At 40.8% G+C, this 23,991-nt stretch overlaps 1 protein-coding gene and 1 non-coding gene across 2 annotated transcripts in view; one reads left to right on the top strand and one right to left on the bottom strand.

Annotated features, from left to right (window-relative positions):
- Nucleotides 1-23,991, top strand: part of SLC24A3 (solute carrier family 24 member 3) — a 536,687-nt gene that overhangs the window by 472,347 nt on the left and 40,349 nt on the right. The window contains exons 9-12 of the mRNA XM_049774331.1: nucleotides 9,309-9,362; nucleotides 15,506-15,639; nucleotides 17,884-18,044; nucleotides 19,526-19,793. Of these exons, the coding sequence (XP_049630288.1) occupies nucleotides 9,309-9,362; nucleotides 15,506-15,639; nucleotides 17,884-18,044; nucleotides 19,526-19,793 (617 nt within the window). The remainder of the gene's footprint in view (nucleotides 1-9,308; nucleotides 9,363-15,505; nucleotides 15,640-17,883; nucleotides 18,045-19,525; nucleotides 19,794-23,991) is intronic.
- On the bottom strand, nucleotides 8,190-8,296 carry LOC126013094 (U6 spliceosomal RNA). The gene has a single exon (XR_007497427.1). It is a non-coding gene; the product is annotated as a U6 spliceosomal RNA (small nuclear RNA).

Below are 23,991 nucleotides of genomic sequence, written 5' to 3'. Positions count from 1 at the left end.
AGAAAATAAAGGAAATTTTGAAATATTTTTGGGACATAAGTTGGTAATCTGTTGTCTCACTTTCCTTTGGGCTGTCCTGAAACCCTCATATATCTAATTGTCTATCATCTAGGTTGGATATCATAGCTTTTTAATGCCTTTTTACAGTTGTCCATTACTAGGCTGTAGTTAAGATCTAAGGGCCTGTGGGGCCTGAGTGGTGGCACAGTGGTAGGGTATTTGCCTTGCATGTGGCTGACCGCAGTTCCATCCCTGGGCATCCCATATGATTCCCCCAAGCCAGGGGCGATTTCTGAGTGCATAGCCAGGGGTAACCTCTGAGTGTCACCAGGTGTGGCCCAAAAACAAAAAAACAAACCAAAAAAAAAAAAAAAAGATCTAAGGATCTGAGAGAGAGTATATTGGTTAAAGCATTTGCCTTGCACATAATAAACCTGGGATTGGTAACTGGAACCACATATGATCTCTTGAGCACAAAGTCAAGAGTGTCCTTTAAATCCCTTAGAGTCAGGAATAAATCCTGAGCACTGCCAAGTGTGGGGAGAGACAGACAGACAGACAGACAGACAGACAGACAGACAAACAAAGAACCTTTAATAATCTTTTCTGAGTTGTCTGGAGTTTGACTCCAATTCCAAGTTATGTGTAAATCTTTTTTGTTGTTTTGGGTTTTTTTGGGGGGTCACATTCGGCAGCACTCAGGGGTTACTCCTGGCTCTATGATCAGAAATTGCCCCTAGCAGGCTCGGGGGACCATATGGGATGCCAGGATTCAAACCACCGTCCTTCTGCATGCAAGGTAAATGCCTCATCACTGTGCTATCTCTCCGGCCTCCACATGTAAATCTTAAGAACCAGATATCAAAATATTTCAGTGACCTTTTAACACATTGCCTGCCTTAATGATGAATCAGATCTTAAAGTTCTGATGAATCTTTTTTTTTTTTTCAAAAATTTTTAATAAATTGAAAAGTCAGTCTGGGCCCGGAGAAATAGCACAGTGGCGTTTGCCTTGCAAGCAGCCGATCCAGGACCAAAGGTGCTTGGTTTGAATCCCGGTGTCCCATATGATCCCCCGTGCCTGCCAGAAGCTATTTCTGAGCAGACAGCCAGGAGTAACCCCTGAGCAGCGCCGGGTGTGGCCCAAAAACCAAAAAATAAAAATAAAATTAAAAAAAATAAAAATAATAATAAAAATAAAAAAATAAATTGAAAAGTCAGTTCTTTTGTTTTTTATTTTTTTTATTTTGGTTTTGGTTTAGGGGCCACACCTAGATCAGGAGTAACTCCTGATCAAATGGGGATCATATGGGTTGCCAGGGATCAACCTGGCAAATACCTTACTCGATGTATTAGCTCTCTAACCCTGATAGATAAAATATTTTACCAATTGAAATACAAGAGAACACATTTGCATCTGAGCCAACTGTCCAAATCCACATTTTTGGGTTTGGGTTTGGGTTTTGGCCACACCCACTGGTGTTTTCAAGGCCTAATCCTAGCTTTGGGCTTAGGAATTATTCCTGGTGAGCCTGAGGAACCATCGGGATGCCATGAATCAAACCAGAATGGACCACATGCAGGTCAAGTGTCCTACCCATTGTACTATCTCTCTGGCCCATTTTGAAATGGATTCTGAGCAAGTCAAATCTATTTTAAATGAGTCTATAAATTGAGTGTACTATGATCTCTTGATGTTGTGCAGTGTGAAAGCTTCTCATTAGCACTAGATAAGTGTGGCACTGAGGTGGATAACTTTCATGTCATTTAAAGCTAAGGAGCTTTAAAGAAAATAAAGTAAAGAATTTGGAACAGGGGCCGGGAAGGTGGTGCTAGAGGTAAGGTGTCTGCCTTGCAAGCGCTAGCGTAGGACGGACAGCAGTTCGATCCCCCGGCGTCCCATATGGTCCCCCCAAGCCAGGGGCTATTTCTGAGCACGTAGCCAGGAATAACCCCTGAGCGTCAAATGGGTGTGACCCAAAAACCAAAAACCAAAAAAAAAAAAAAAAAAAAAGAATTTGGAACAGAGCAATAACATAGCATTTAGGGCGCTTGCCTTGCATTCAGCCAACCTAGGTTCAGTTTCCATCATCCCATATGATCCCCCTAGCCTGTCGAGTGATTTCTGAGCGTAGAGCTAGGTAACTCTTGAGCGACACTCCTGAGTGTGCCCCCTCCCAAAAAGAAAGAAAGAAAGAAAGAAAGAAAGGAAGGAAGGAAGGAAGGAAGGAAGGAAGGAAGGAAGGAAGGAAGGAAGGAAGGAAGGAAGGAAGGAAGGAAGGAAGGAAGGAAGGAAGGAAGGAAGGAAGGAAGGAAGGAAGGAAGAAAGGAAGAAAGAAAGAAAGAAAGAAATTGTCACTTTCCTTTCAGTAAAATAAATGTTAACCCTTTGTTGACAAGACAAGATTTGCCTATGTCTTGGGATATTTGTCTTCAGAACCTGAAAATAGTAGCTCTTGTCATATTGGAGATCAGAGTTCAGCTCCTTTTTAAAATAATATGGTATAGTTTTACCAACTAATATAGGGGGAAAGAGGAGGCAGAATAATTATTTGTCTTAGGATACAGTATATCTACAACAACCTAGGGAAAGCTAGGAGGTATTATTTCAATAACAGGCTGCAGTGGATGATAATTCTGCTAAAGGTCAGGGAGAGCCACCACCTGAGATCTACGGGCACTTGGAACCCACAAAGAGTGATGACCTCGTGCTCATACCACATCTCCAGGGATCAAGTGCAGCACAAGAAGCACAGAAGAATTGTAAAGTGTGTAGAACTGTGGCTCTGACATGGCCAACAATACTGCTTCAATTTATTCAGTGCTGCTGTTCTTCAGTAATGCTAGTACCCCCAGGAGAAACAAGTTACAATCACAATTGATCTCAGAAGATATATTTCTCTATAGGTGGTGTGAGTGTGAGAAAGTGGTGTGTGTGTGTGTGTGTGTGTGTGTGTGTGTGTGTGTGTGTGTGTGTGTGTGTATGCATATCCATGCATGCTCAGAAAGCCTTTCAAAAGCCTACTTATCTTATCTCCCTTTCTCTGGACTTGCTGACAAAAAAAAGCATAACAGAAAGATTTAGAGTTCTTTTTTTTAATAAAGTAACATATTGGGGGGGGGGTCATACCTGGCAGTGCTCAGGGTTTACTTCTGGCTCTGTGCTCAGAAATTATTCCTGGCATCCTTGGGGGACCATAAGAGATGCCAGAGATGGGCCCAGAGAGATAGCACAGCGGCGTTTGCCTTGCAAGCAGCCGATCCAGGACCAAAGGTGGTTGGTTCAAATCCCGGTGTCCCATATGGTCCCCTGTGCCTGCCAGGAGCTATTTCTGAGCAGACAGCCAGGAGTAACCCCTGAGCAGTGCCGGGTGTGGCCCAAAAACAAAAAAACAAAAAGAGAGAGAGAGAGATGCCAGAGATAAATAAAACCTAGGTTGGCCTACATGCAAGGCAAATGTTTTACCTGCTGTGCTATCACTCCAACCTCAGATTCAGGGTGCTTGAGGATCCTGTTTTAGTCCTTACCCTTAAAACATATTTCAAGGGGATCATGTTAAGGAGAGTCCATCACCTCTTCATTTCCAAGGCTGAACCTCCATTGATGCTAGGTGATTCATCTAAATTCATCAAAATTCTGAGGTCATCAGACTCCCATGTATAGCATCACAGCTCCCGCATAATTCCAAGAGGATAGGAAGGTCAGGGATGAATGAGTCACTTTATTTATTTAGAATACTTTGACAGGAGTTGGAATCAAAAGCCACATGTAGCTATAACTGCTAAAACAATTCTAAAATAGGAGGGGTCTTTGTTGATGACCCCAGAAAAAATTTCCCAGACAACCTGCCTGTTATCTAATTATTGTGACTTTATGGTCTTTTTTTTTTTTCATGAGTTAGACAGAGAGTTTAAAGTTTGTGCCTCTGGCCAATAAGTCTGGAGACATCCAGCTATTTCAACTGCCCATTTGAATGGGAAATATATTGAATTTTAAGACATTTGTATTATACCCTCTTGCCCAGCCAATCAGATATATGGTATAGCTGACAGGATATGTCTGGGAGTTAATTTCTCTGACTTCTCTCTTTGAAGCCACATTCTTCCATCAGCGCAATTATAGCAGTCATCTTTCAATGCTACCTTCCCTAAATAAGGAATTCTGTTCTTTGTAGCAGAACATTCCAGCATGTCCCAGGCAGGTAACCAACTCACCCCCCAAATCCTCAGAAGGAATGGAATCTCTGTTATATTTATTATGAAACTAGAGAACCCTTTAGGAGAAAGTCAGCCTTATCCAATTAAAATACACAAACACATGGGCTTCCCAACATACATGGTTTAGATTTTTTTCACCATTCCTGAAACAGAGTTTTGCAGTGAATAGCTCTCAGCCAAGGAGCAGCAGCCAGATTGTTTTCTCTCAAGTAACAGAAAGTCACCTGCAGTCAATTACAGAAAAAGTGACTTATTTTTCTTACATAGCAAGCACCCCAGATGTAAGTGGTAGGATGACTACACATTTTTCTGGGTTTTCCCTAATGATCCCAAGACATCTGTGATGGTTGCAAATTCAGACTAAAGACATAAAGGCGGAAGAAGGGCACTGTCCTTTTATTCGACTCATTTCCCCCTCATTGATCACAACTAGATCAGTCTTTGCTGAGGAGTTTAAAATTGCCCCTTTAGATCAATCATATTTGTTCTGAGATGAAATCAAAGGTTTCCCATTTGTGGGGCTCTATTAGCAGCCATGAAGGACAAGGCAAGATAAATTTGTTGAGTGAGTGAATGCTTTTAGTTTGATATCTACTCCAAGGGACAATTTAAACAGAAAAGGGAAATTTGAAGCTAGAGATGTAGTACAGCAGGGAGGGTTTTGTCTTGCATGGGGCTGATTTGAGTTTGATCCCCAGTATCCCATATGGTCCCTCAAGACCACTAGGAACGATTCCTGAGCGCAGAGCCAGTAGTAACCCCTGAGCCCTGCCAAATGTGGCCTAAAAGCCAAAACTAAAACAAAATTAAAAAAATTACAAAAGCACCAAATCTCCACCTCTTACAGTGACTTGAAGAGCCAGGTCATTATATCCATAAGAATCTATGATGGAACTCTGCAGAATCTACAGTATTATCAGAAAGAACTTGGAATGTGTCTTCAGTGAAAATCCATTAGAAGGCCTAATTGAATTCAGGGTCATGATTTTATTTCTTCTCTAAGCCTCAAGTTGTAGCTTTAAAGAAATATGGTACACAACATGCAAACTAACTCTGCACCTTGTCTGAGATGCACATCAGGCTGTTCTAGACTGTGATTAGAAGCAAAGTTGTGCCTTCCCACTAAGAAGGTGGTAGAGGCTTCTCACAAGGCAGGAACAATCCTTGGGAGGATAAATCCGAGGTGGTTTAAGATAAGGGGTTGTGGGAAGGAAATAAATAAATCTAGATCATGCTATAAAACCCTGTCATCAGAGGGCTTCATTTGGTCATGGGCAAGAGAGGTAGACAGGAAAGTAAACAGATGAAAGGGAAATGACTGTTGTAACTCCAGAGACCTACATATGGATCCAATCCAATTCTGAATTGCCTCCTAACACCTCCCAAATGCCAAACTCATTCTAGATCTCAATTGAAGCATAAAACCAAGCTTGGCCTGAGCCAAGAATGAATCAAATTGATTGAATTTCATTGAATGACTTAGATTACCATATATTAAGGTACTGTGCCTTCTGCTTTCTGCTCCACTGTTCTGATCTGATCCCCTTGCTTTTTATGGGCTGCTATAGAAATATACTGTGTTATCTAAAGCAAATTATCCTAACTACCTCCTCCTCTCTCCTCTTGGAGTTAGTAAAATTTAGTAAAAGTACCTTCCTGTCTTAGTAAAAGTTAGTAAAAAGTACCCTCTTCACATGGAATGTATGGGATCATTTCCAGATATACTTGTGGAAGCAGAAATGTGGGAGGGACCCAGAATTGCATAGGGCCAGGATTTATCAGACACTCAGATTAGAAGGCAGAAGACATAGCATCTTAGAGAGCCCAATCCAGGCATTCTGTGTAGAGGAGTTGCTGGGAGTTTCCTGAGCCTGGGCACAACAGAGACAACCAGAAATGTCAACAGATGTCCGGAATGTCCATCCTCAGAATGACCATCAAAATCTTTACTCAACTACTGCCATGAAAGAACTTAGTTTAGTGAAAAAAATGCATGCTATCTAGAGGCATTAGAGAATATAAATATATTCATTTAGAAAGTACTAGATTTAGCCTAAACGTAATGTTGTATCGACAGTCTGGCAACCTGTTACTGAATCTATCATGCATTGTAACAGTGACATCATCTCTTAAGATTTCTCTTACTGTCAATAAAAACCTTATTTTTACCAATCACCATGTAACATGTATACATTGGTTAGGAAGCAGACATATATTAAGGCCATAGGAAGTGTTTTGCAACTACAAATTGATGCTTGGAGTAAATATTGCCCAACATCAGATGAGCTAAGATATGCTGTATGGTGTGAAGAGAACAGTGGGAAACTGGGAAGGCATGGACTCTGATTGGGGAAAATCATCTGTCAGGGGCTTTCTTGTCAGGACCCAGAAATTGATAGCCCAGAGAGATGAGGTGAGGATCCAGTTTGAAAAGTGGTGTCAAGTAACTATTAGATGCAGGTGTAAGATAAAATAAGTAATGAATAATAAAATCATCTTAGATTCATCAGAAGCTTAAACAATGTTAACAGGGTTTTGTGATGGAAAATGAAGGAGTAATAGAAAAGACATTTTGAAGGAGGAAACATATAAGCTGAAATTTACCACATACAACAGGCCAACTCATCATGAAGTAAAGGGCGTGGGAATGTTTTGTGGAAAGCTCTAGGAAGAGTGAATCATAACTTGGCATATACAAATGAAAAGTGAACATTATGGGGAGCAAACAGGGGCACAAGATGAATTAAAAAAGAAGGAAAGAAAATCAAGTTCTTCAGGATTAAGGTGCTTTTTTTTCTTAGTTATGTTGGAAAGCAATTGAAAAAATTTAAGTAATAAAATGGCAGCATTTAGTAACATCAAAGAAGTCTGTATTCTGCCTAAAGCTAAGATGGATGAGGGAGATAGCAATAAAGAATACAGTCATGAACAACTCAGGAAATATTTTGGACATAGAGTCTCACTAGGTGTGGGGTGATGGGAAAGGAAGGCTCCATATTGATTTCCAGATCTGCCACTTGGCTGGGCTCTGTGATGGCAAAGACCCAGGGGGAAATGAAAATAGGAATTAGGAATCAAGAATTCTATTCCAACATATATTTAGGTACCATGTGGCGAGGCCAAATTGACAATTGGATATATGAACCTGGAGCTGGAAGAGGTGTGAAGTGGATTGGTGTTTATACCAATTTGTCAGGATGACATCACCTAGGCAGAACCTGCAGGTAAGAAGAAAAGAAGAATATTGATTTAGTGGTAGTGTTGAAGAAGTGGAGAAGTTAGGGTTCAAAAAAGAAACAGGGCTGAGTGATAGTCCAGTGGATAGGGCATTTGTCTTGCACACAGCTGACCTGGTTTCTATCCTTGACATCCCATAAGGTTCCAAAAGCCTGCCAGGAGTAGTTTCTGAGCACAGAGTCATGAGTAACCCCTGAGCACTGCTTGTTGTGAACAAGAAACAAACAAACAAGTCATGAATGTAGCCCATCCCCAAGTCAGGAGAAGAGAGTGTTCTGTAAAAGCAGGCAAGTGGTCAACTTCCAGATTTGCCAGAAATTAAATGGGAGACTGGATAAGTTGTATAGTTGTGTACGTCGAGGTCACTGGTACCATTGACACTTCCTTGGGCAGATACAGAAGTTAGACTAAAAAAAATTTCCAGATGAATGAGAGACACTGAAATGGAGCCTGTACAATCCTTCAAGAATGTTTGTTGAGGGAGAAGCTGATTAGTTGTGACAGAAAGAGGACGATTTGGGGACACCTTAATTTCTTTTTTTAATAGATAACATCTGGAGCACTTTCCATGAAATAAATACCTTTGCATAGTCATGCATTTTGGGAGCAGGGCAGTGGAAGAGATCAAGCACTCCCAGTGATGCTGGGTCCATTGATACTCCAAAACTACCAGGCTATTTATACCTCCTATGTACATTTGAGCTAGACTGGCCCCTGCATTATCACTCTTTTTTTTTAATATGGAATGCTTCACGAATTTGCGTGTCATCCTTACACAGGGGCCATACTAATCTTCTCTGTAGCGTTCCAATTTTAGTATATGTGCTGCCGAAGCGAGCACAGCATCCTATTGGATGCATGGGAACCCATTGTATGGGCAGGCTCCTTATTACATAGGTATCCAATCCCCCCTTTCAAAACATATTGATTTTTACTAAGTTACTCGTATAAAAATCATAGCCCCGTCTATTCCTCTCTTTTCCATGAGATCAATTTCTATGCATGAAATTTGGGAAAAAAAATAAAGGAAGAAGATATACCTGGAATTTCTTTATATTATGTCATCCATTTTTCTTCATAGGCATTTTCTCCATTAGTTTATTTATTCTACAGCTAAAAGTGAACCAAGGTATTGGGTTCCTCTTGTTTTTGTTTAAACAGCACAGCAAGCTGCTAGAGAATCTTTTGGAGACCCCTCCCAAAATCTGGAAGCTTCCCTGCCTATTTTCCCTTCCTTTCCTTTTCCCTTTCTTGGATTCAAAAAATAAAAACAAAAACCTATCAAGCTATTAAAATAAAGGAAATAGAAATATTTGAGTTATCCAAAGTTCAGGACATAATCTAGTGGGTTTCTTTCTTTTTTTTTTCCCAACTATTTTCTTCCTACTCGTTCGATATCTAGCCTTCCCTCTCTGGCTCTCTTTCCATCTGCCTCTGTATGTTTAAGCCAAAATTTTCTGTAGCCAGCATTCCCTTTATTACCCTTAATGGTTCTCTGGTTTGCTCTTTTTAAATATATCTGAATTGATCAAACATGGAGAAGTGTTGTAAATATACCCATATTACGGCAATACTGCATATGGCTTGCTGTGAATCAAGTATTGAGCAAACAACGGAGAGGAAGTACTATTTTCCTTTTAAGTAGAGAAGGCATAGAAAGCTCCTTGAAAGCTCTGTAGGCATAGAAAATGTCTGCACACCTGGAGATATTTGTTACCTCTGCATGTCTAAATAAAACACATTTGGCAGTTTTATTTGTCATTGGCATCTGATGTGTCTTTGAAGATAGCTTAGTACAATCCATATCTGCCAAGAGTGACTTCTTTAACTAACCAGTCTTGATTTGTACACAGGTGGGAGTCTTTAGTCCTTGTGATGATGTATCTGATCTACATTATCATCATGAAGTAAGTAAGACATGTTCTTTTTATCCTTTCCAAAATCTATTTCTGCTTTCAATATGATGTGATAATATGAACAGAGGAGCAAAAGACAGGCCAGGTATGGTCTGGTCCCAGGGATCACATCACACTCATTTGGCTTCTTGGATGCTTACACTGAATTCCTGCACCTTTGATTATAGTAATAGCAAAGACCCTTCTGATCCGTTCATCACAATAGAGGGAAGGCTTCAGTATTTCACTCCCATCTCTCACCCATCTTCAGGGCTTGACAACTCTGGGCCATTTCTTCATTCTCTTTAATAACAAAAGAGGAGCTAAAATTTATTATTTAAGTTTCCATATACAGTAAGGGGAAATAGGAATGGCCATTCCAGGAACTTCAAAGGCATGTACTAGAACAGTTAGAGAAATTAGCAATACATGGTAGCCTACAGACAATAATCCTTAACTGCATGTCAAGGTAATGGGTGCCTAGTGGGAGCCTTAGCCCCTCCTCTACTACTTTAGCTGACAAAGACCCCAAAGCCCTATTCATAAAAGGAAACACCCTAGACAACAGCCAATCAACATAAAGGTTAACTGTGATGGTTTGAAGCCTCTGTAACCCTATTAAAAGGAACCTGAGAGTTCAATAAGGAGTGACCCTAGCATGCTGGTAATAAAATTCCCTTGCCTATTGCAGTGCTATTCATCTCCTGTGGTCTTTTTGAGATGGATCCTGAGTCCAGAAGCTAATATTGGGACTGCACATAAACCCCAAACCTTATGCCATAAAGCCACAAACATGGATTGTTCTGTATCAACACTGGGCATCCAGCAGTAGCTTAATGAAAGGGGTCTTCTCTGGGACTGTTGTGAGATTGTAGGTCATAAATGGCCAAGATGATCATCATGTGCTTGACTGGGCCTAGAGATCTGCTTGTTTGTCTGGCCACTGGTAGCAAGTATTGACTGGACCTTTCCATTTCCCACCACTCAGGCCTCTCCTTCAGGTTGCTAGTCCTTTCCATATGGGGACTTCCTTCTGAGTAGATGATTTCATGAGCAAGAAAAGCCCAGCAAGGCTTCAGTTAAATCTATTTTCATACAACATCCCTTCTGGCATAGTATATTTATTAGAAACCAGTCACTAAGCCCAGCTCATACTCATGAAATCTACTTCACCTTTTGAAAGGAGGAGAATCAAAGAACTTTTATTTGAAAACAGCTCTTTCATATTGTCCTTTTCCTAGAGTCTGAGCAACTTACAACTGTATCAAGAATTACATTGTTGGGGGCTGGAGAGATATCATGGAGGTAGGGTGTTTGCCTTGAATGCAAAAGGATGGTGGTTCAAATCCCGGCATCCCATATGGTCCCCCGAGCCTTCCAGGAGTGATTTCTGAGCATAGAGTCAGGAGTAACCCCTGAACACTGTTTTTGGTGTGACCCAAAAACAAAACAAAATAAAAGAATTATATTGTTGGCTGGAGACATAGGACAGTAGGTCAGGCACTTGCTTTCAACACTGCCAACCCATGCCCTATCCCTAGTACCTCATAGGGTTTCCTTAGACAAGCCAGGAGTGAGTTATGTGGAATAGTGTCAAGAAAACAAAAATTATATCATTGTGTTTTATTGTTAAAAATTAAAACTCATTTTACACTACATGACTCATCTTTCAGACCTCTGTTATAACATGTATCATCATTGTAAGTCTGCTGACCCATCTTTTTGGCCAGGCCTTATTGAGATGAGCAGTTTATAAATTACTCAGAGATATTTGGTGTTGAAGCTGCCTGTGCCCATAAAGGGAAGTTCTTTCTTCTACTCTAAAATTGTCCATACTTTCTCCAAGCCTATGTGACCACAGCAGTTTGGACACCTCATTCTGGTGCTGGCACATCAAGTTTCCCATGTATTGAAGTCTTAATTCTGGCCAGGAACCCTGGTTTTGAAGAATTCAATAGAATCATTTGCAACTGTTAAGTGAAATTATGTGCTAGCTTGGGTGATGTCCAAGTTTAGGCTGAAAGTGACTTACTACACACCTACTCATTGTAGTGTCCAGCACTCCCCTCAGGAACTGTAAGATAGTAAGTTTGGACTCAATGGGTAGATTTTATTCCAAAGAGAGGATGTTTCCAGAGAATTCTGGTGTGTATGTACTATAAGATAGTAGATGCTTTTATCACAGTTCACTTAAAAATGCCAACATTTTTGGCCAGAGTGATAGCACAGCAGGTAGGGCATTTGCCTTGCACATGGCTGACCTGGGTTGTTCCCTGATTTCCCATAATGTCCCCCTAATATGCCAGGAATTATTTCTGAGTGCAGAGCCAAAAGTAACACCTGAGCACTACTGGGTGTGGCTCAAAAACAAACAAATAAACAAAATATAACATATAAGATCCTATCATATGTTGGTATTGGCCCAAAGTTGATCCAGAATGTCTAGACTTTAAAGAAAAGTTTTTTACAGATTGGAGTATGGGGCCAGAGTGATAGCACAGTGGTAGGGCATTGCCTTGAATGTGACCAAACCAGGACAAACCTAGGTTCAATTCCCAACATCCCACATAGTCCCCCGAGCCTGCCAGGAGTGATTTCTGAGCACAGAGCTGGGAGTAGCTCCTGAGCACAAGTGGGTGTGACCCAAAAACCAAAATAAAATAAATATATAAATGAGAGAAAAAGATTGGAGATACATTATTTTCTCAGAAAAAATTATTAGAAATTAGAAAATCTTATACACTTCAGTGTCTTTTTACTTTTATTTTTTATTTTCTTGTCTTTTTGAAGCATTGTGTTTGAGTTCCCTAAGAGTCAACAGCAGTCTTTTTCCCTTTGAAAAGATGAATCCAAAAGAATGGACAGCAGGTCTGCTATGAAAGTATGCTGCATACTGAATCCTCTAGGAGACTTAAACAAGATCTTCAAAACCAGATCTCCTATGTGGAAGGAAGGTTAAGGAATTTTGCACACATTTTGTGATGCTGCTTCTGTCTATTGAAGTATTGTCAAGCCATGAGTCACTGGCAGAGCATGTGGACACTTAGATAACATAGTGCACAGTGTCTCTGCCCTACCCCAAACCATGTCCAGTGTGAAAGCTAATGAGGTGCGTTTCTGCTGATGCCTCAGCTTTGCTAAACTTCCAGCTGTTCATACCAGCAGAATACAAATAAGATGAGGAACAGCAGCGACTGGGGTTCTGCATAATTTCGGATCCTAAATTCTAAATTGAAATCTCTGCTCTTTTGCCACCCCCTCACCAATCAAAGACTTTAATCATTGAGTTTTATAAAATCTGATTTATAAAATTGCAGGCTTCACAATGAAATGGATTCGGGTATTAGCACAACATTTTCAACCTTCAATTAAATACATAAAATGGAATAAGAGCAATTTTTAAAACCAGCATATATTGGCATCATCAGCTGCTTTTGGTAGATCGTTTTTACAGTGACTTTCAGTATCGTGTCTGAAGGTCAAAAAAATTTCAGTTTGGTGAAGTAAGGAGAAATTTTAAGTGAGTATGAAGCATAATTGGCCTTAGTGACTATGAATTTTTGTCTCACTGTTTCCCTTCTGTTCAGATTTGGTGCCTAAATGAAGCAGTGTGGTTTCGTGATTAATAAAATTAAGCACTTTGTATTCTTTAGAGGCCACAGAGCCCACTCTTCCTTTTACCAACAAGTTAACCAGCCATTTTTTAATTTCAGTCCCTTTTCTCTGAAACAGTGTCGATAACAGTTCCTGACTTAAAAGAGCTCTCTAAGGATAAAATGTGAAGGCATCATTAATGTGTTCATCAACGTCTCTTTTCAAGAAAGCTCTCATAATATTATACCTAGTATTTTTTTCGTATTATACATATCAAAATCAAAGTATAACACAAAGTTGATTAGAGGCTCAGATATTGAACTACTTCATTGATTCAAAGTTCTCTCAATATATTTATTTATAGACTTAGTTTTAGCATAATCACTCATCAGCACATCTAAAATTAATGCTAATTTTAGTATTAAAGTTAGTGTTAAAGTCCCACTGGCTTCTCAAATGTCATTTTTACAGCTCTTTTCAAATGTCACATATTTTTAAAATAAGAATCCAAATAAATTTCACTATTACAATTAGTTGCTACATCTTTTAGGGTTTGTTTTTTTGTTTGTTTGTTTTTGGTTTGGGGCCACACCTGGCAATGCTCAGTGGTTACTCCTAGATCTGCACTCAAGAATTATTTCTGATGGGCTCGGGGAACTATATGCGGTGTGCCAGGGAACAAACCTGAGTCAGTTGCATGCAAGGTAAATGCCCTACCCACTGTGCTATCACTCTGGCCCCTAGATCTTCTTTAGTCAACAAACTTCCCCTCTGTTCTTTTTCCCTTTCAATTTATTCTGTAACAAAATGTGGCCATTTGCTCCACAGTGCTATGGTTTTACTAGATTCCTACATCCTGTGGCATGGTGCAGCCTATTCTTTGACCTCTGTGTCAGCCATTGATTTGATTCACACTAGACTATGTTCGCAGTGGCATGACTTGGCCATCAAGAAGCACATTAATATCTGTTGTCTCTCTGTGATCCTTGCAGGTGCTAATTTTCAGTAACTAGTGTCATAATTTTACTAAGCCTGCAAAATCATAGAAATTCTCTTACTTACTTCATAAACCCTACCTGAGCATGTCCATGATTGAACCACCTAAATCCTTTTTCAGAGCCACCACCACCGTTAACTAGTTTTCTGTTTTCCCTCATGCACTATGTGGAAAAGAAGTTCTAGCCTCAAGGCCTGCTCCATCTGTCCTTTGATGGTTCTTAAGTAACTGTTGCCCCCACCCACTCAGAGCAGGATTAGCCCAAGAGCAGTCCCAGGTTACAGAGAGAATAAACTTCAGACATCTTATGTCTTTAGAAATTGGGCAATACCATTGAGTAGTCAGCTGTGCCAGATTTCCATTTCTAAGGGAAGACAGAGATCATGCTGCTAGGACCCTCCAATGCATTGTCATTCTCTAAATGCCTGAGACCTTGTAGGGTGAAGTGGCTATTCTGTATAACAGTAACCCACAATAAAAAAAAACTCCACCTGACTATCTTCATACAGTAATTTTGTGGTGTTTTTTTATTTTGTTTTCATAGAAGATGCCTCTAGAGGAAGCTTCTGATACTAAACCTAAGTGGAAGGAACATTTACATGCTAAAGACCTCCTGAAAACTTGTATCATTGGCACATTATTTTCACTCAGTCATTTGTAAATCATAGAATTTCCCATAAAGTCAGTGATGCCCAGAATTTTCCCGAAAGATCAAGATCTCCCTCAACCTGGATTTTTGGCATATTAATAAAGAATCACAAGCTCTGGGCCCGGAGAGATAGCATAGCGGTGTTTGCCTTGCAAGCAGCAGCCGATCCAGAACCAAAGATGGTTGGTTCAAACCCTGGTGTCCCATATGGTCCCCCGTGCCTGCCAGGAGCTATTTCTGAGCAGACAGCCAGGAGTAACCCCTGAGCACCGCCGGGTGTGGCCCAAAAACCAAAAAAAAAAAAAAAAAAAAAAAAAAAGAATCACAAGCTCTTAACCTCAAGAAACAAGAGATATACAGAAATGGAAGCTTCCAGTTATCCTGTTACATGTAAACCATTACTCACTTGGTGGAGGAGAAGGAGAAGGTGTCTCCTGAGTACAAGTTCATTAGTCTTAAGGGAAATGGAATGTCACACAATATTAGAAGAACTTGAGGGCCCGGAGAGATAGCACAGTGGCATTTGCCTTGCAAGCAGACGATCCAGGAGCAAAGGTGGTTGGTTCGAATCCCAGTGTCCCATATGGTTCCCCATGCCTGCCAGGAGCTATTTCTGAGCAGACAGCCAGGAGTAACCCCTGAGCAATGCCAGGTGTGGCCCAAAAACAAAACAAAACAAAAAAAAAGAAAAAGAAAAACTTGAAATGTGGAGTTTGCTCACATGTGCAGACTGAGGGAGTTCACCAGAGGAATTGGGAAAAGAGGAACAATAAAAATGATAAATAGTAATGAATAATATTGATATATTGATATCAGTAAAACTAATATTAAAATACATTTATATCAATAATTTATTAATAATATTGATGAATAATAATAAATAAAATGAATCTTTCTGCTTATCACTCAACTCAGATATAATGGTTGCATACATCAGTGCTTCGAAAGGAGGACTAAAGGTGCTGGGAACATGGTTAATGGCTTAGCCAACAATGCTGAGATTGACGACAGCAGCAACTGTGATGCCACTGTGGTGCTTCTTAAGAAAGGTAACTAACTCATGATGACCCTGTCCACAAGAAAATGACAGGCCCTGTCACACCCAGGACCACTTCAGTATAACAGCTAAGCTTCAGAAGAGGCTACTGCTCTGAGAGAGAAAATGAGGAAAAAAGGAGAAAAAGGTTCTAGGCTTCCTTCCTTTGGGGTACTTCAACAAAGCACCTAGGAATGAATCAACTTGGACACCCTGAAATTTGCTGGGGTTGACACAGGAAAATTAAGATAGGTCGGTAAACAAAAAAAGGAGAGCATAACTTGGACATATATGTTCTGTCACCATTTGGCTGTACCACCATGAAGCAAGTTATTTAACTACTCTAGTAGTTAACTTCTATTTTCTCTGCAAAAAAATAAAGTCTTTGTAATGAATAGAGTATGTAAAAAATTATTTAGTATAGTATTCACTAATGATAATTATGTTGTTTATTATACATAAATTTATCTTCAGGCTACCTTATCTTTATTGTCATAGTGCAAAGTGACAGAAAAATTCTTTTTTTTTAAACGAAGTTATCTTTGCTATCTAGAACATACTACACTTAATAAGCAAAAGGTAACACTACAACATTCACAAAAACTATTTTGTAAGAATACAGAAATTATTTACTTTCTGTATTTCATTTTTCATTTAAATTTTTTATTTTTTCCTTTGAATTTTTCTAGAAGGGCTTCCCCAGCAGTGCAAGGAACAGGAAAGGCCACTCCAGGCAGTGTTCAGACCCCAGCATCACATTGCTCATCCCAGCAGTGTGTGGGGAACACCAGGGCCATACTCTGGATTTTATGAAAGACCTATGATGCTAGTAATAAAACTGAGGACCTGGGGCCAGAGAGATAGCATGGAGGCAAGGCGTTTGCTTGCATGCAGAGGTCAGTGTTCCCCATATGGTCCCCCGCTCCTGCCAGGAGCAATTTCTGAGCGAAGAGCCAGGAAGTAACTCCTGAGCGCTGCCGGGTGTGACCCCCGCCCCCCCCCCAAAAAAAAAAACTGAGGACCTTACACATGTCACTTTGAACTATCTCTTTGGTCTCATTTTTTTTCTGAACTTGAATATGTGTGTTTATGTCTTCTTTGTTTCATTACTTTATAGTAAAAGCAAAAATTAAAAAACTAGAAAATCTGTAGATTACTTCTAACTATGTATAGACCTTGAAATCTAAGGGCAATGGTTATATTTTGAAAAGTAATGTTTAATACAATTGATACAATCTGATTGATTATAGACAGATTATATTTTAAACAAAGACAAAAATATTTAATGCCATCTGTGTGGGCACTGTGTGGTAACATTTTACTTCTAAAATATAGACATTTACATTGTAGTAAATTAAATGTTACCTAATAAGTCAAGAATTTTCAAAAAATAATATATATTTGCACACACACATATTTTATTTAGTACTTCTCCAAGTAGTATGAAAGATGGTTATAGGGCCCGGAGAGATAGCACAGCGGCGTTTGCCTTGCAAAGCAGCCGATCCAGGACCAAAGGTGGTTGGTTCAAATCCGGGTGTCCCATATGGTCCCCCGTGCCTGCCAGGAGCTATTTCTGAGCAGACAGCCAGGAGTAACCCCTGAGCACCGCCGGGTGTGGCCCAAAAACCAAAAAAAAAAAAAAAAAAAAAAAAAAAGATGGTTATAAAAGAGAGCTTCTTGATGTTAGTCAGCATTACAAAGAACCCTACATGGCTAAGTGGTTGGGAAACAGGAGTCTACAAAGAAGCTGGGACTTATGTTGCATATTCATGGAGAGAGACTTGGTCCTTAATGAAACTTATTGTGTTGGAGGGTTGAGAGGCACCTTCCAAGTAGTGCTCAAGTGGGATTCTTTTTATATATTTATCTATTTAAGCAACATTACAAACATGTTTGTAGTTGGGTTTCAGTTATAAAAAAGAACACCCTCTTACCAGTGCAACCTTCCATGTCAGTGAATCACTTCAAGTCATTTCAAAAGAGCTATCTATCCCCCATAGAAAGCAAATTTTCACTCCTGAAATTTTGCTAAATGCAACCTCCAAGGAAGTAAAGAAAGGACAGAGGGAGGGAGGCAGGCAGGGAGGGAGGGAGGGAGGGAAGAAAAAGGTAGAAATAATGATGAATAATAAAGACTGAAAGGTTGTACAGAAGGAAAGAAGGAATACAGAAAGGAAAGAAAGGCTGAATGAATATCTTTTGCTCCTAGTCTCAACAATACATTCATTTCCCCCATTTTTTTTTAATTCCCTAGCCAATTTCCACCGCAAAGCATCTGTGATTATGGTAGATGAACTGCTGTCAGCCTACCCCCACCAGCTTTCTTTCTCTGAGGCCGGACTCCGAATCATGATCACCAGCCACTTCCCCCCCAAGACTCGACTCTCCATGGCCAGCCGCATGTTGATCAATGAGGTAACTGTGTATACAGTGTTCTGTGTACACTGGATAAGATGTGGAATTTTAGGAAGTGGCGTAAGTTTCCTGGTCTGAGCACAGAAACATCTAACTTGATAATAATATTCCTTTCCATTTTGGCCACCATATCTTTGTTCACTATACCTGTTGTGTATCCTGGACAACTGGTATGTTTCCCAGTTGAATATGTTTTTCTTTCTTTCTTTCTTTCTTTCTTTCTTTCTTTCTTTCTTTCTTTCTTTCTTTCTTTCTTTCTTTCTTTCTTTCTTTCTTTCTTTCTTTCTTTCTTTCTTTCTTTTTTTTTTTTTTGTATTTGGGCCACACCCGTTTGACGCTCAGGGGTTACTCCTGGCAATGTGCTCAGAAATCGCCCCTGGCTTCGGGGGGGACCATATGGGACGCCGGGGGATCGAACCGCGGTCCGTTCCTTGGCTAGCGCTTGTAAGGCACACACCTTACCTCTAGTGCCACCTTCCCGGCCCCTCTTTCTTTCTTTTTATTTTTTTTTTGGGGGGGAAAGCACACCCGGCGGCGGTGGTGGCACTCAGGTTTTACTCCTGGATCTCTGCTTAGAATTTGCTCCTGGCAGGCCTGGGGGACCATATGGGATGCCTGGATTCAAACCAACGTAGGTCCTGGTTGGCTGCTTGCAAGGCAAACGCCCTACCACTGTGCTATCTCTCTGGCTCCCCCAGTTGAATTTTTTTAAAAAGTCCCCTGCCCCTCCTACAACTTTTTTGTTATCATCTTTCATTTGACTAAGATTATCCAGTGTAAATTTTTTTTTGGGGGGGGGCCACACCCAGTAACGCTCAAGGACTACTCCTGGCTATGCGCTCAGAGGTTGCTCCTGGCTTGGGGGACCATATGGGACACCAGGGATCGAACCGAGGTCCATCCAAGGCCAGCGCAGGCAAGGCAGGCACCTTACCTGTAGCGCCACTGCCTGGCCCCCCAGTGTAAATTTTTACATAAGAAATTACTAAATCAAAGTGGCCTTAGTTTAAGGTGAAAGTCTTTGACACAAATTTTCCTGTGTATTCCTTTCTCTGGAGTGACAGTCTTATCAATACACTACACTAGTCCAAACACATCAATAGGGATTTGTCACATATGTGCTATATTTCCTAAAATATGACAAAGAAACATATCACCACAGTGTACAGAAAGTCAAGAACATAGAAAAGAAGTGCACAGCTGAGATTAAGGGATTTTCCTCTAAAGGGCTTTGAGAGATCTACTGGGTCATGAAAGGCTCATCCTTATTGCTGAAAGGGAGTCATCTGAATTGATTATTCCTGTGAAGACTCCCTGAAGACTAAATTGCAAGTTTCCTTGGAGCATCTCAGTTGCTGAGACGCTGGCAGCATTTGTAGTTGTACAGCACCTGTAGCTGATAGCTACAGTTCTTGTAGCTGGCAGTCAGAGAATAAAACCCTTTGCCAGTGTACATACAGACTATGCCTTTCTCTTTCCAGAGACAAAGATTGATCAACAGCAGGGCTTATGCCAATGGAGAATCTGAGGTGGCCATCAAAATCCCAATTAAGCACGCAGTGGAGAATGGAACAGGGCCCAACAATGCCCCCGACAGAGGTGTGAATGGAACCCGCAGGGACGACATTGTGGCTGAAGCTGGCAATGAGACAGAGAATGAGAATGAGGACAATGAGAACAATGAAAATGATGAGGAAGAAGAAGATGAGGAAGAGGATGAAGGACCATACACGCCCTTCGACCCTCCCTGTAAGAGGTCCTATGTCCAAACTGGGATAGGAACTAGTTACAAAACCCTTGAGTAGATGCTCTTGCTCAATGATGGATGGTCTTTTGCCATCAAATTCTAAAATATTTCTATATGAACATAAATTTGTATTGATTTCTAGGCAAGTCTTTGTTTTCAAGGATCAGATATAGACCAAATGAGGACTCATGATTACTAGCTCTTGATTCATTATGCATCCTTATCAGCATTTGGCGGAATAGATCCTCTCTTCACTGTTCTGTGGGTGGTCAGGAGAAAATTTTTATACCTTATGTTCATTAGGCAGCTTAATGCCCCTGGGATAAAACTCTTCACCTAACTTCACCCACCCTGCATCCTGTCATGCCTCCAGCAGCCACATGTAATTCACCTAGCTGGTCTTCATTCTTTCTTTCCACCTTTTCTCCCATTCGCATCCCTCCTCTTTCACATGTTTCCAGAGATTCAGACCTGTCCAAAACATTTTCCCAGTCCCAAACTAATCTCTGCACCAGGGCTCCTCAAACTTTTTAAACAGAGAGCCAATTCACGGTCCCTCAGACCATTGGAAAGTTGGACAATAGTTTAAAAGAAACTATGAACTATGGTGGCCCTTGGGCCATAGTTTGAAGAACCCTGTCTGAAACTGAGAGGAGTCGTCGAGGGACAGAGAGAAAGAGGGAAACCTGAGAATGCAATGCACATTCCACACATGTGCACTGCAGGTCCGAGACAAGTCAACTGCTAAGCAGGACAGGCAGTGGCAGCATAAATGCCCACCAGGCCAGATAAATGTTCTCAATGGGCCACATGTTGCCCATGGGCTATAGCTTGGGGACCCCTACCTACACAATGGGGCTATTGATACCTTAAGGGTTAGGGCAAAGCTTATAGACTCTTTCAGGATCAGTCACCAAGATGGTGTCCATCTTGCCAAACTGCTATCTCCACGAAGTTATTGCTTTTCCAGAATACTGTGCATTTCCTCATTCCATTTGGGTGGCAAAGCCCAAAATACTTTGCTCTTTTACTATATCTTCTCAAAGTCCCTGGCTGTTTGAAGAGAGCATGCAGACTGGTCCAATTCACATTCATTCTCAAGACTTAGGGCTCATAGAAAAGGTATGACTTTTCTGGGATGTTTGCATTTGTGGGAGAACTGTAAATTCCAACTTGGATCCACGTGTAAAGCATTTTGATGATGGGAAGTCAGGTGGGATCATATTTTAATTCTGTATAATTTCCAGGTGACAGGTAAAACTTCAGAGATCCTGAGGTTTTTCTTTGGTTGTCTTGATTTTGTGTTGTTGGTTGTGTGAGCCCTACCTGGAACACAACTATCAAGGGTCCCTTTTGTACCCTGACTGCACTGCTCCGTTTGTGGCAAGCTTCCTATATCACTTGTAAACCAGTTTCAAATCTATAGTCATGAAACCTTGTATGTCCTGCATGGATTTTCAGAGGTCCCTGAGGCCAACATCAAGATGTTTGAAGGGCTATTTTCCTACCCAGGAACTCAGAGGGAAAAAAACATACAGTTCTTTTAAGTTGCTGACAGAATTCAGTTCCTGATGGTTGTTTGACTGTGATCCTTATTCTTAACTGTCAACTGCAACTGCTAGAAGCCATCGACATTCCTCACTATGTGGGGCCTGCATTTCCAAACCAGCAAGGATAGATCTTATTCTTCTCATACTTTCCCTGACACGTCTGAGGGTCACTATCATCAGGTGTTGCACAAGCTCCCATTGGACATCAGCTTTGCTATATTGCCTAGGCCAGAACCAGGCTGTTCTCTCACCAGCATCAAGGTTCTAAGAAATTTGATGCAAGAATCTGAGGGACCCACATCTAGAATTCTGTCTCCCCTGCCCAGTGTTCAGCATCAGCAGCCTGAAACTGAGTTCTCCAAAAAGTCATTATGAGTTTTTTGTTTGTTTGTTTGTTTGTTTTTTGGTTTTTTGGGTCACACCCAGCAGCGCTCAGGGGTTACTCCTGGCTCCAGGCTCAGATATCACTCCTGGCAGACTCGGGGGACCATATGGGATGCCAGGATTTGAACCAATGACCTTCTGCATGAAAGGCAAATGCCTTACCTCCATGATATCTCTCCGGCCCCATCATTATGTTTTAATTCATGCTGGAGAAGCCCATGTTTTCTCTCTCTCTACCTCCCTCCCTTCCTCCCTCCCCCCTTCCTCCTTTCCTCCCACCCTCCCTTTGATTACTGTCACTGTAGATTGAAATTCCAAAGACAAATTGTGAGGACATAGCACACTCCTGTCAAATTCAAATATCAATCTGTCTCAATCTCACTCTCTCTTCTCTCCTCTCTCTCTCTACTCGCCTCTCTCTCTACTCTCTCCCTCTTCTCTCTTTCTCTCTCTCCTCACTTTCTCCACTACTTTCTCTCCTCCCATTTCTCTTAGTAAAGTTGTTAATTTGTTTTAATAAAACTATGTTGCCTAACTAGTTGTTTTTTAAATAATACAATAATTCATTGGGTCAATTGAAGAAGCTGAAAGTGGACAGAATCTTTTCCAAGAAACCCAAAAGTCTGGATTTCAGAAGTCCAGGAACTTCAAGTGTGGCCCTTCAAGAAGACCAGATAGGCAAAGCTAGACACCTAAGCCTTCTGATTTAAGGGACAGAAGGACTGCTGAAGACCATCTGTTCCTCTCTCTCCTGGATTAGTTCAATTCTATACCTAACCTCTGAGGTTTCAAGGCATCTCATCTCTGTGACTAGGTTACTCAGCTATGAGTATCTAATCCCTCAAGTATAGGATACCTGGATGCAGGTGTAGGTTCAGGAAGCTCAATCTCAGGCATTGCCTCCTTCACCTAAGAGGACACAAAAGATTTATCATGGCCAAGTCCACTCCTTGAGGCTCTATATCATCCTTCAATTACCAAGACAGAAGTTGAGATCTCAAGTTCTTCTATATTAGCCTCTGTCCTCTATATCCTTTGGGCATGCTTGATAATTGTAGATTCTAGTTTGGGAGTTCAAGGATGAGACTCGAGGCTTTGCATCTCAAACATGTCCCAATTGGTGATGCTGATGCTATTGCTTCTTGTACTGCATCTGGAGTGGTAAGGGACTTGACACCTGGAATCAGGCAGTCTCACAGTTCTTCTGAGGTTTTACAGAGCCAGATTCCACATTCAATCTCTGGAAATGGATTCATTATAAACCCTGATTCCCCTTGTAAGCTTTTGGTTTGTTTGTTTTGAGCCACACCTGGCAGTGCTCAGGGATTACTTCTGGCTCAGCACTCAGAAATTATTCCTGGTAGTTCTTGGGGAATGATATGGGATGCCAGGGTTTGAACCTAGGTTAACTGAGTACAAGGCAAACACTCTACTGCTGTACTATTACTCAGGCCCTCCCCTTTGAATCTTTTGGGAAATCTCACTTCTCCACTCAGAAACTTCCATGTAAGGTTCTCCTCCAAACAGAAAGGTAAACCTCTTCTAAAAAGTTACTAGGCCAGAGAACTTCAGACCAGTGGACTGTATCCCAGTATTTGGAATGTTGAGGCCCAGGTTCCTCTCAAACTTAGTTATTATAAGGGTTTCAGAGATAGTCAAGGAATTAAAGAGCAGTTCTTGTGTGCTGCTGACCAGAACTACATGTCTCTGAGCACTGTTGGTGTGGCCCAGGTAGTCCCCAGAACCTCAGGTTTGAGCAACAGCTCATCTTCAAGCTCTCACTTTTAACTACCAGTATCATTGACCAAGAGTTTCCAGGAGAGAGCACTGGACACCCTGAGTACTTGGGTGTCCAAGTGTGGGTGTCACTAAGAATAAACCAAGTTTAAAAAAGGTCCTTCCATGGATAAGGACATTATTCTCTCTCCTGGTGATCTGAAAAGGATGTGGCCCTTTGTTTTTGTCACTGAAACACAGGCCTGTCTTCTCTCTAGGAATGGACTAGCGTGGGTCTAATGAACAAATAAATATCTTAGTGGAATATGTGAAATATAGATATATATGCTGTATCTGTCAAATGTGCTAGGTACATAAAAATATACAATATATATTAACATACAGTGCATATGCGTAGATGCATATAACACATACACAAATATTAACATCTGCATCTTTATGTGCATGTATGCTTAGAAAATTTATAAATGTGTGTTTTATGTATACTTATACACAATATATATTTACATATAAATTATAGATGTATTAT

This window comes from Suncus etruscus, chromosome 6, assembly GCF_024139225.1.
Source record: "Suncus etruscus isolate mSunEtr1 chromosome 6, mSunEtr1.pri.cur, whole genome shotgun sequence".
NCBI classification, from domain to species: Eukaryota; Metazoa; Chordata; class Mammalia; order Eulipotyphla; family Soricidae; genus Suncus; species Suncus etruscus.
This window is presented reverse-complemented; position numbering and strand designations above follow the sequence as displayed.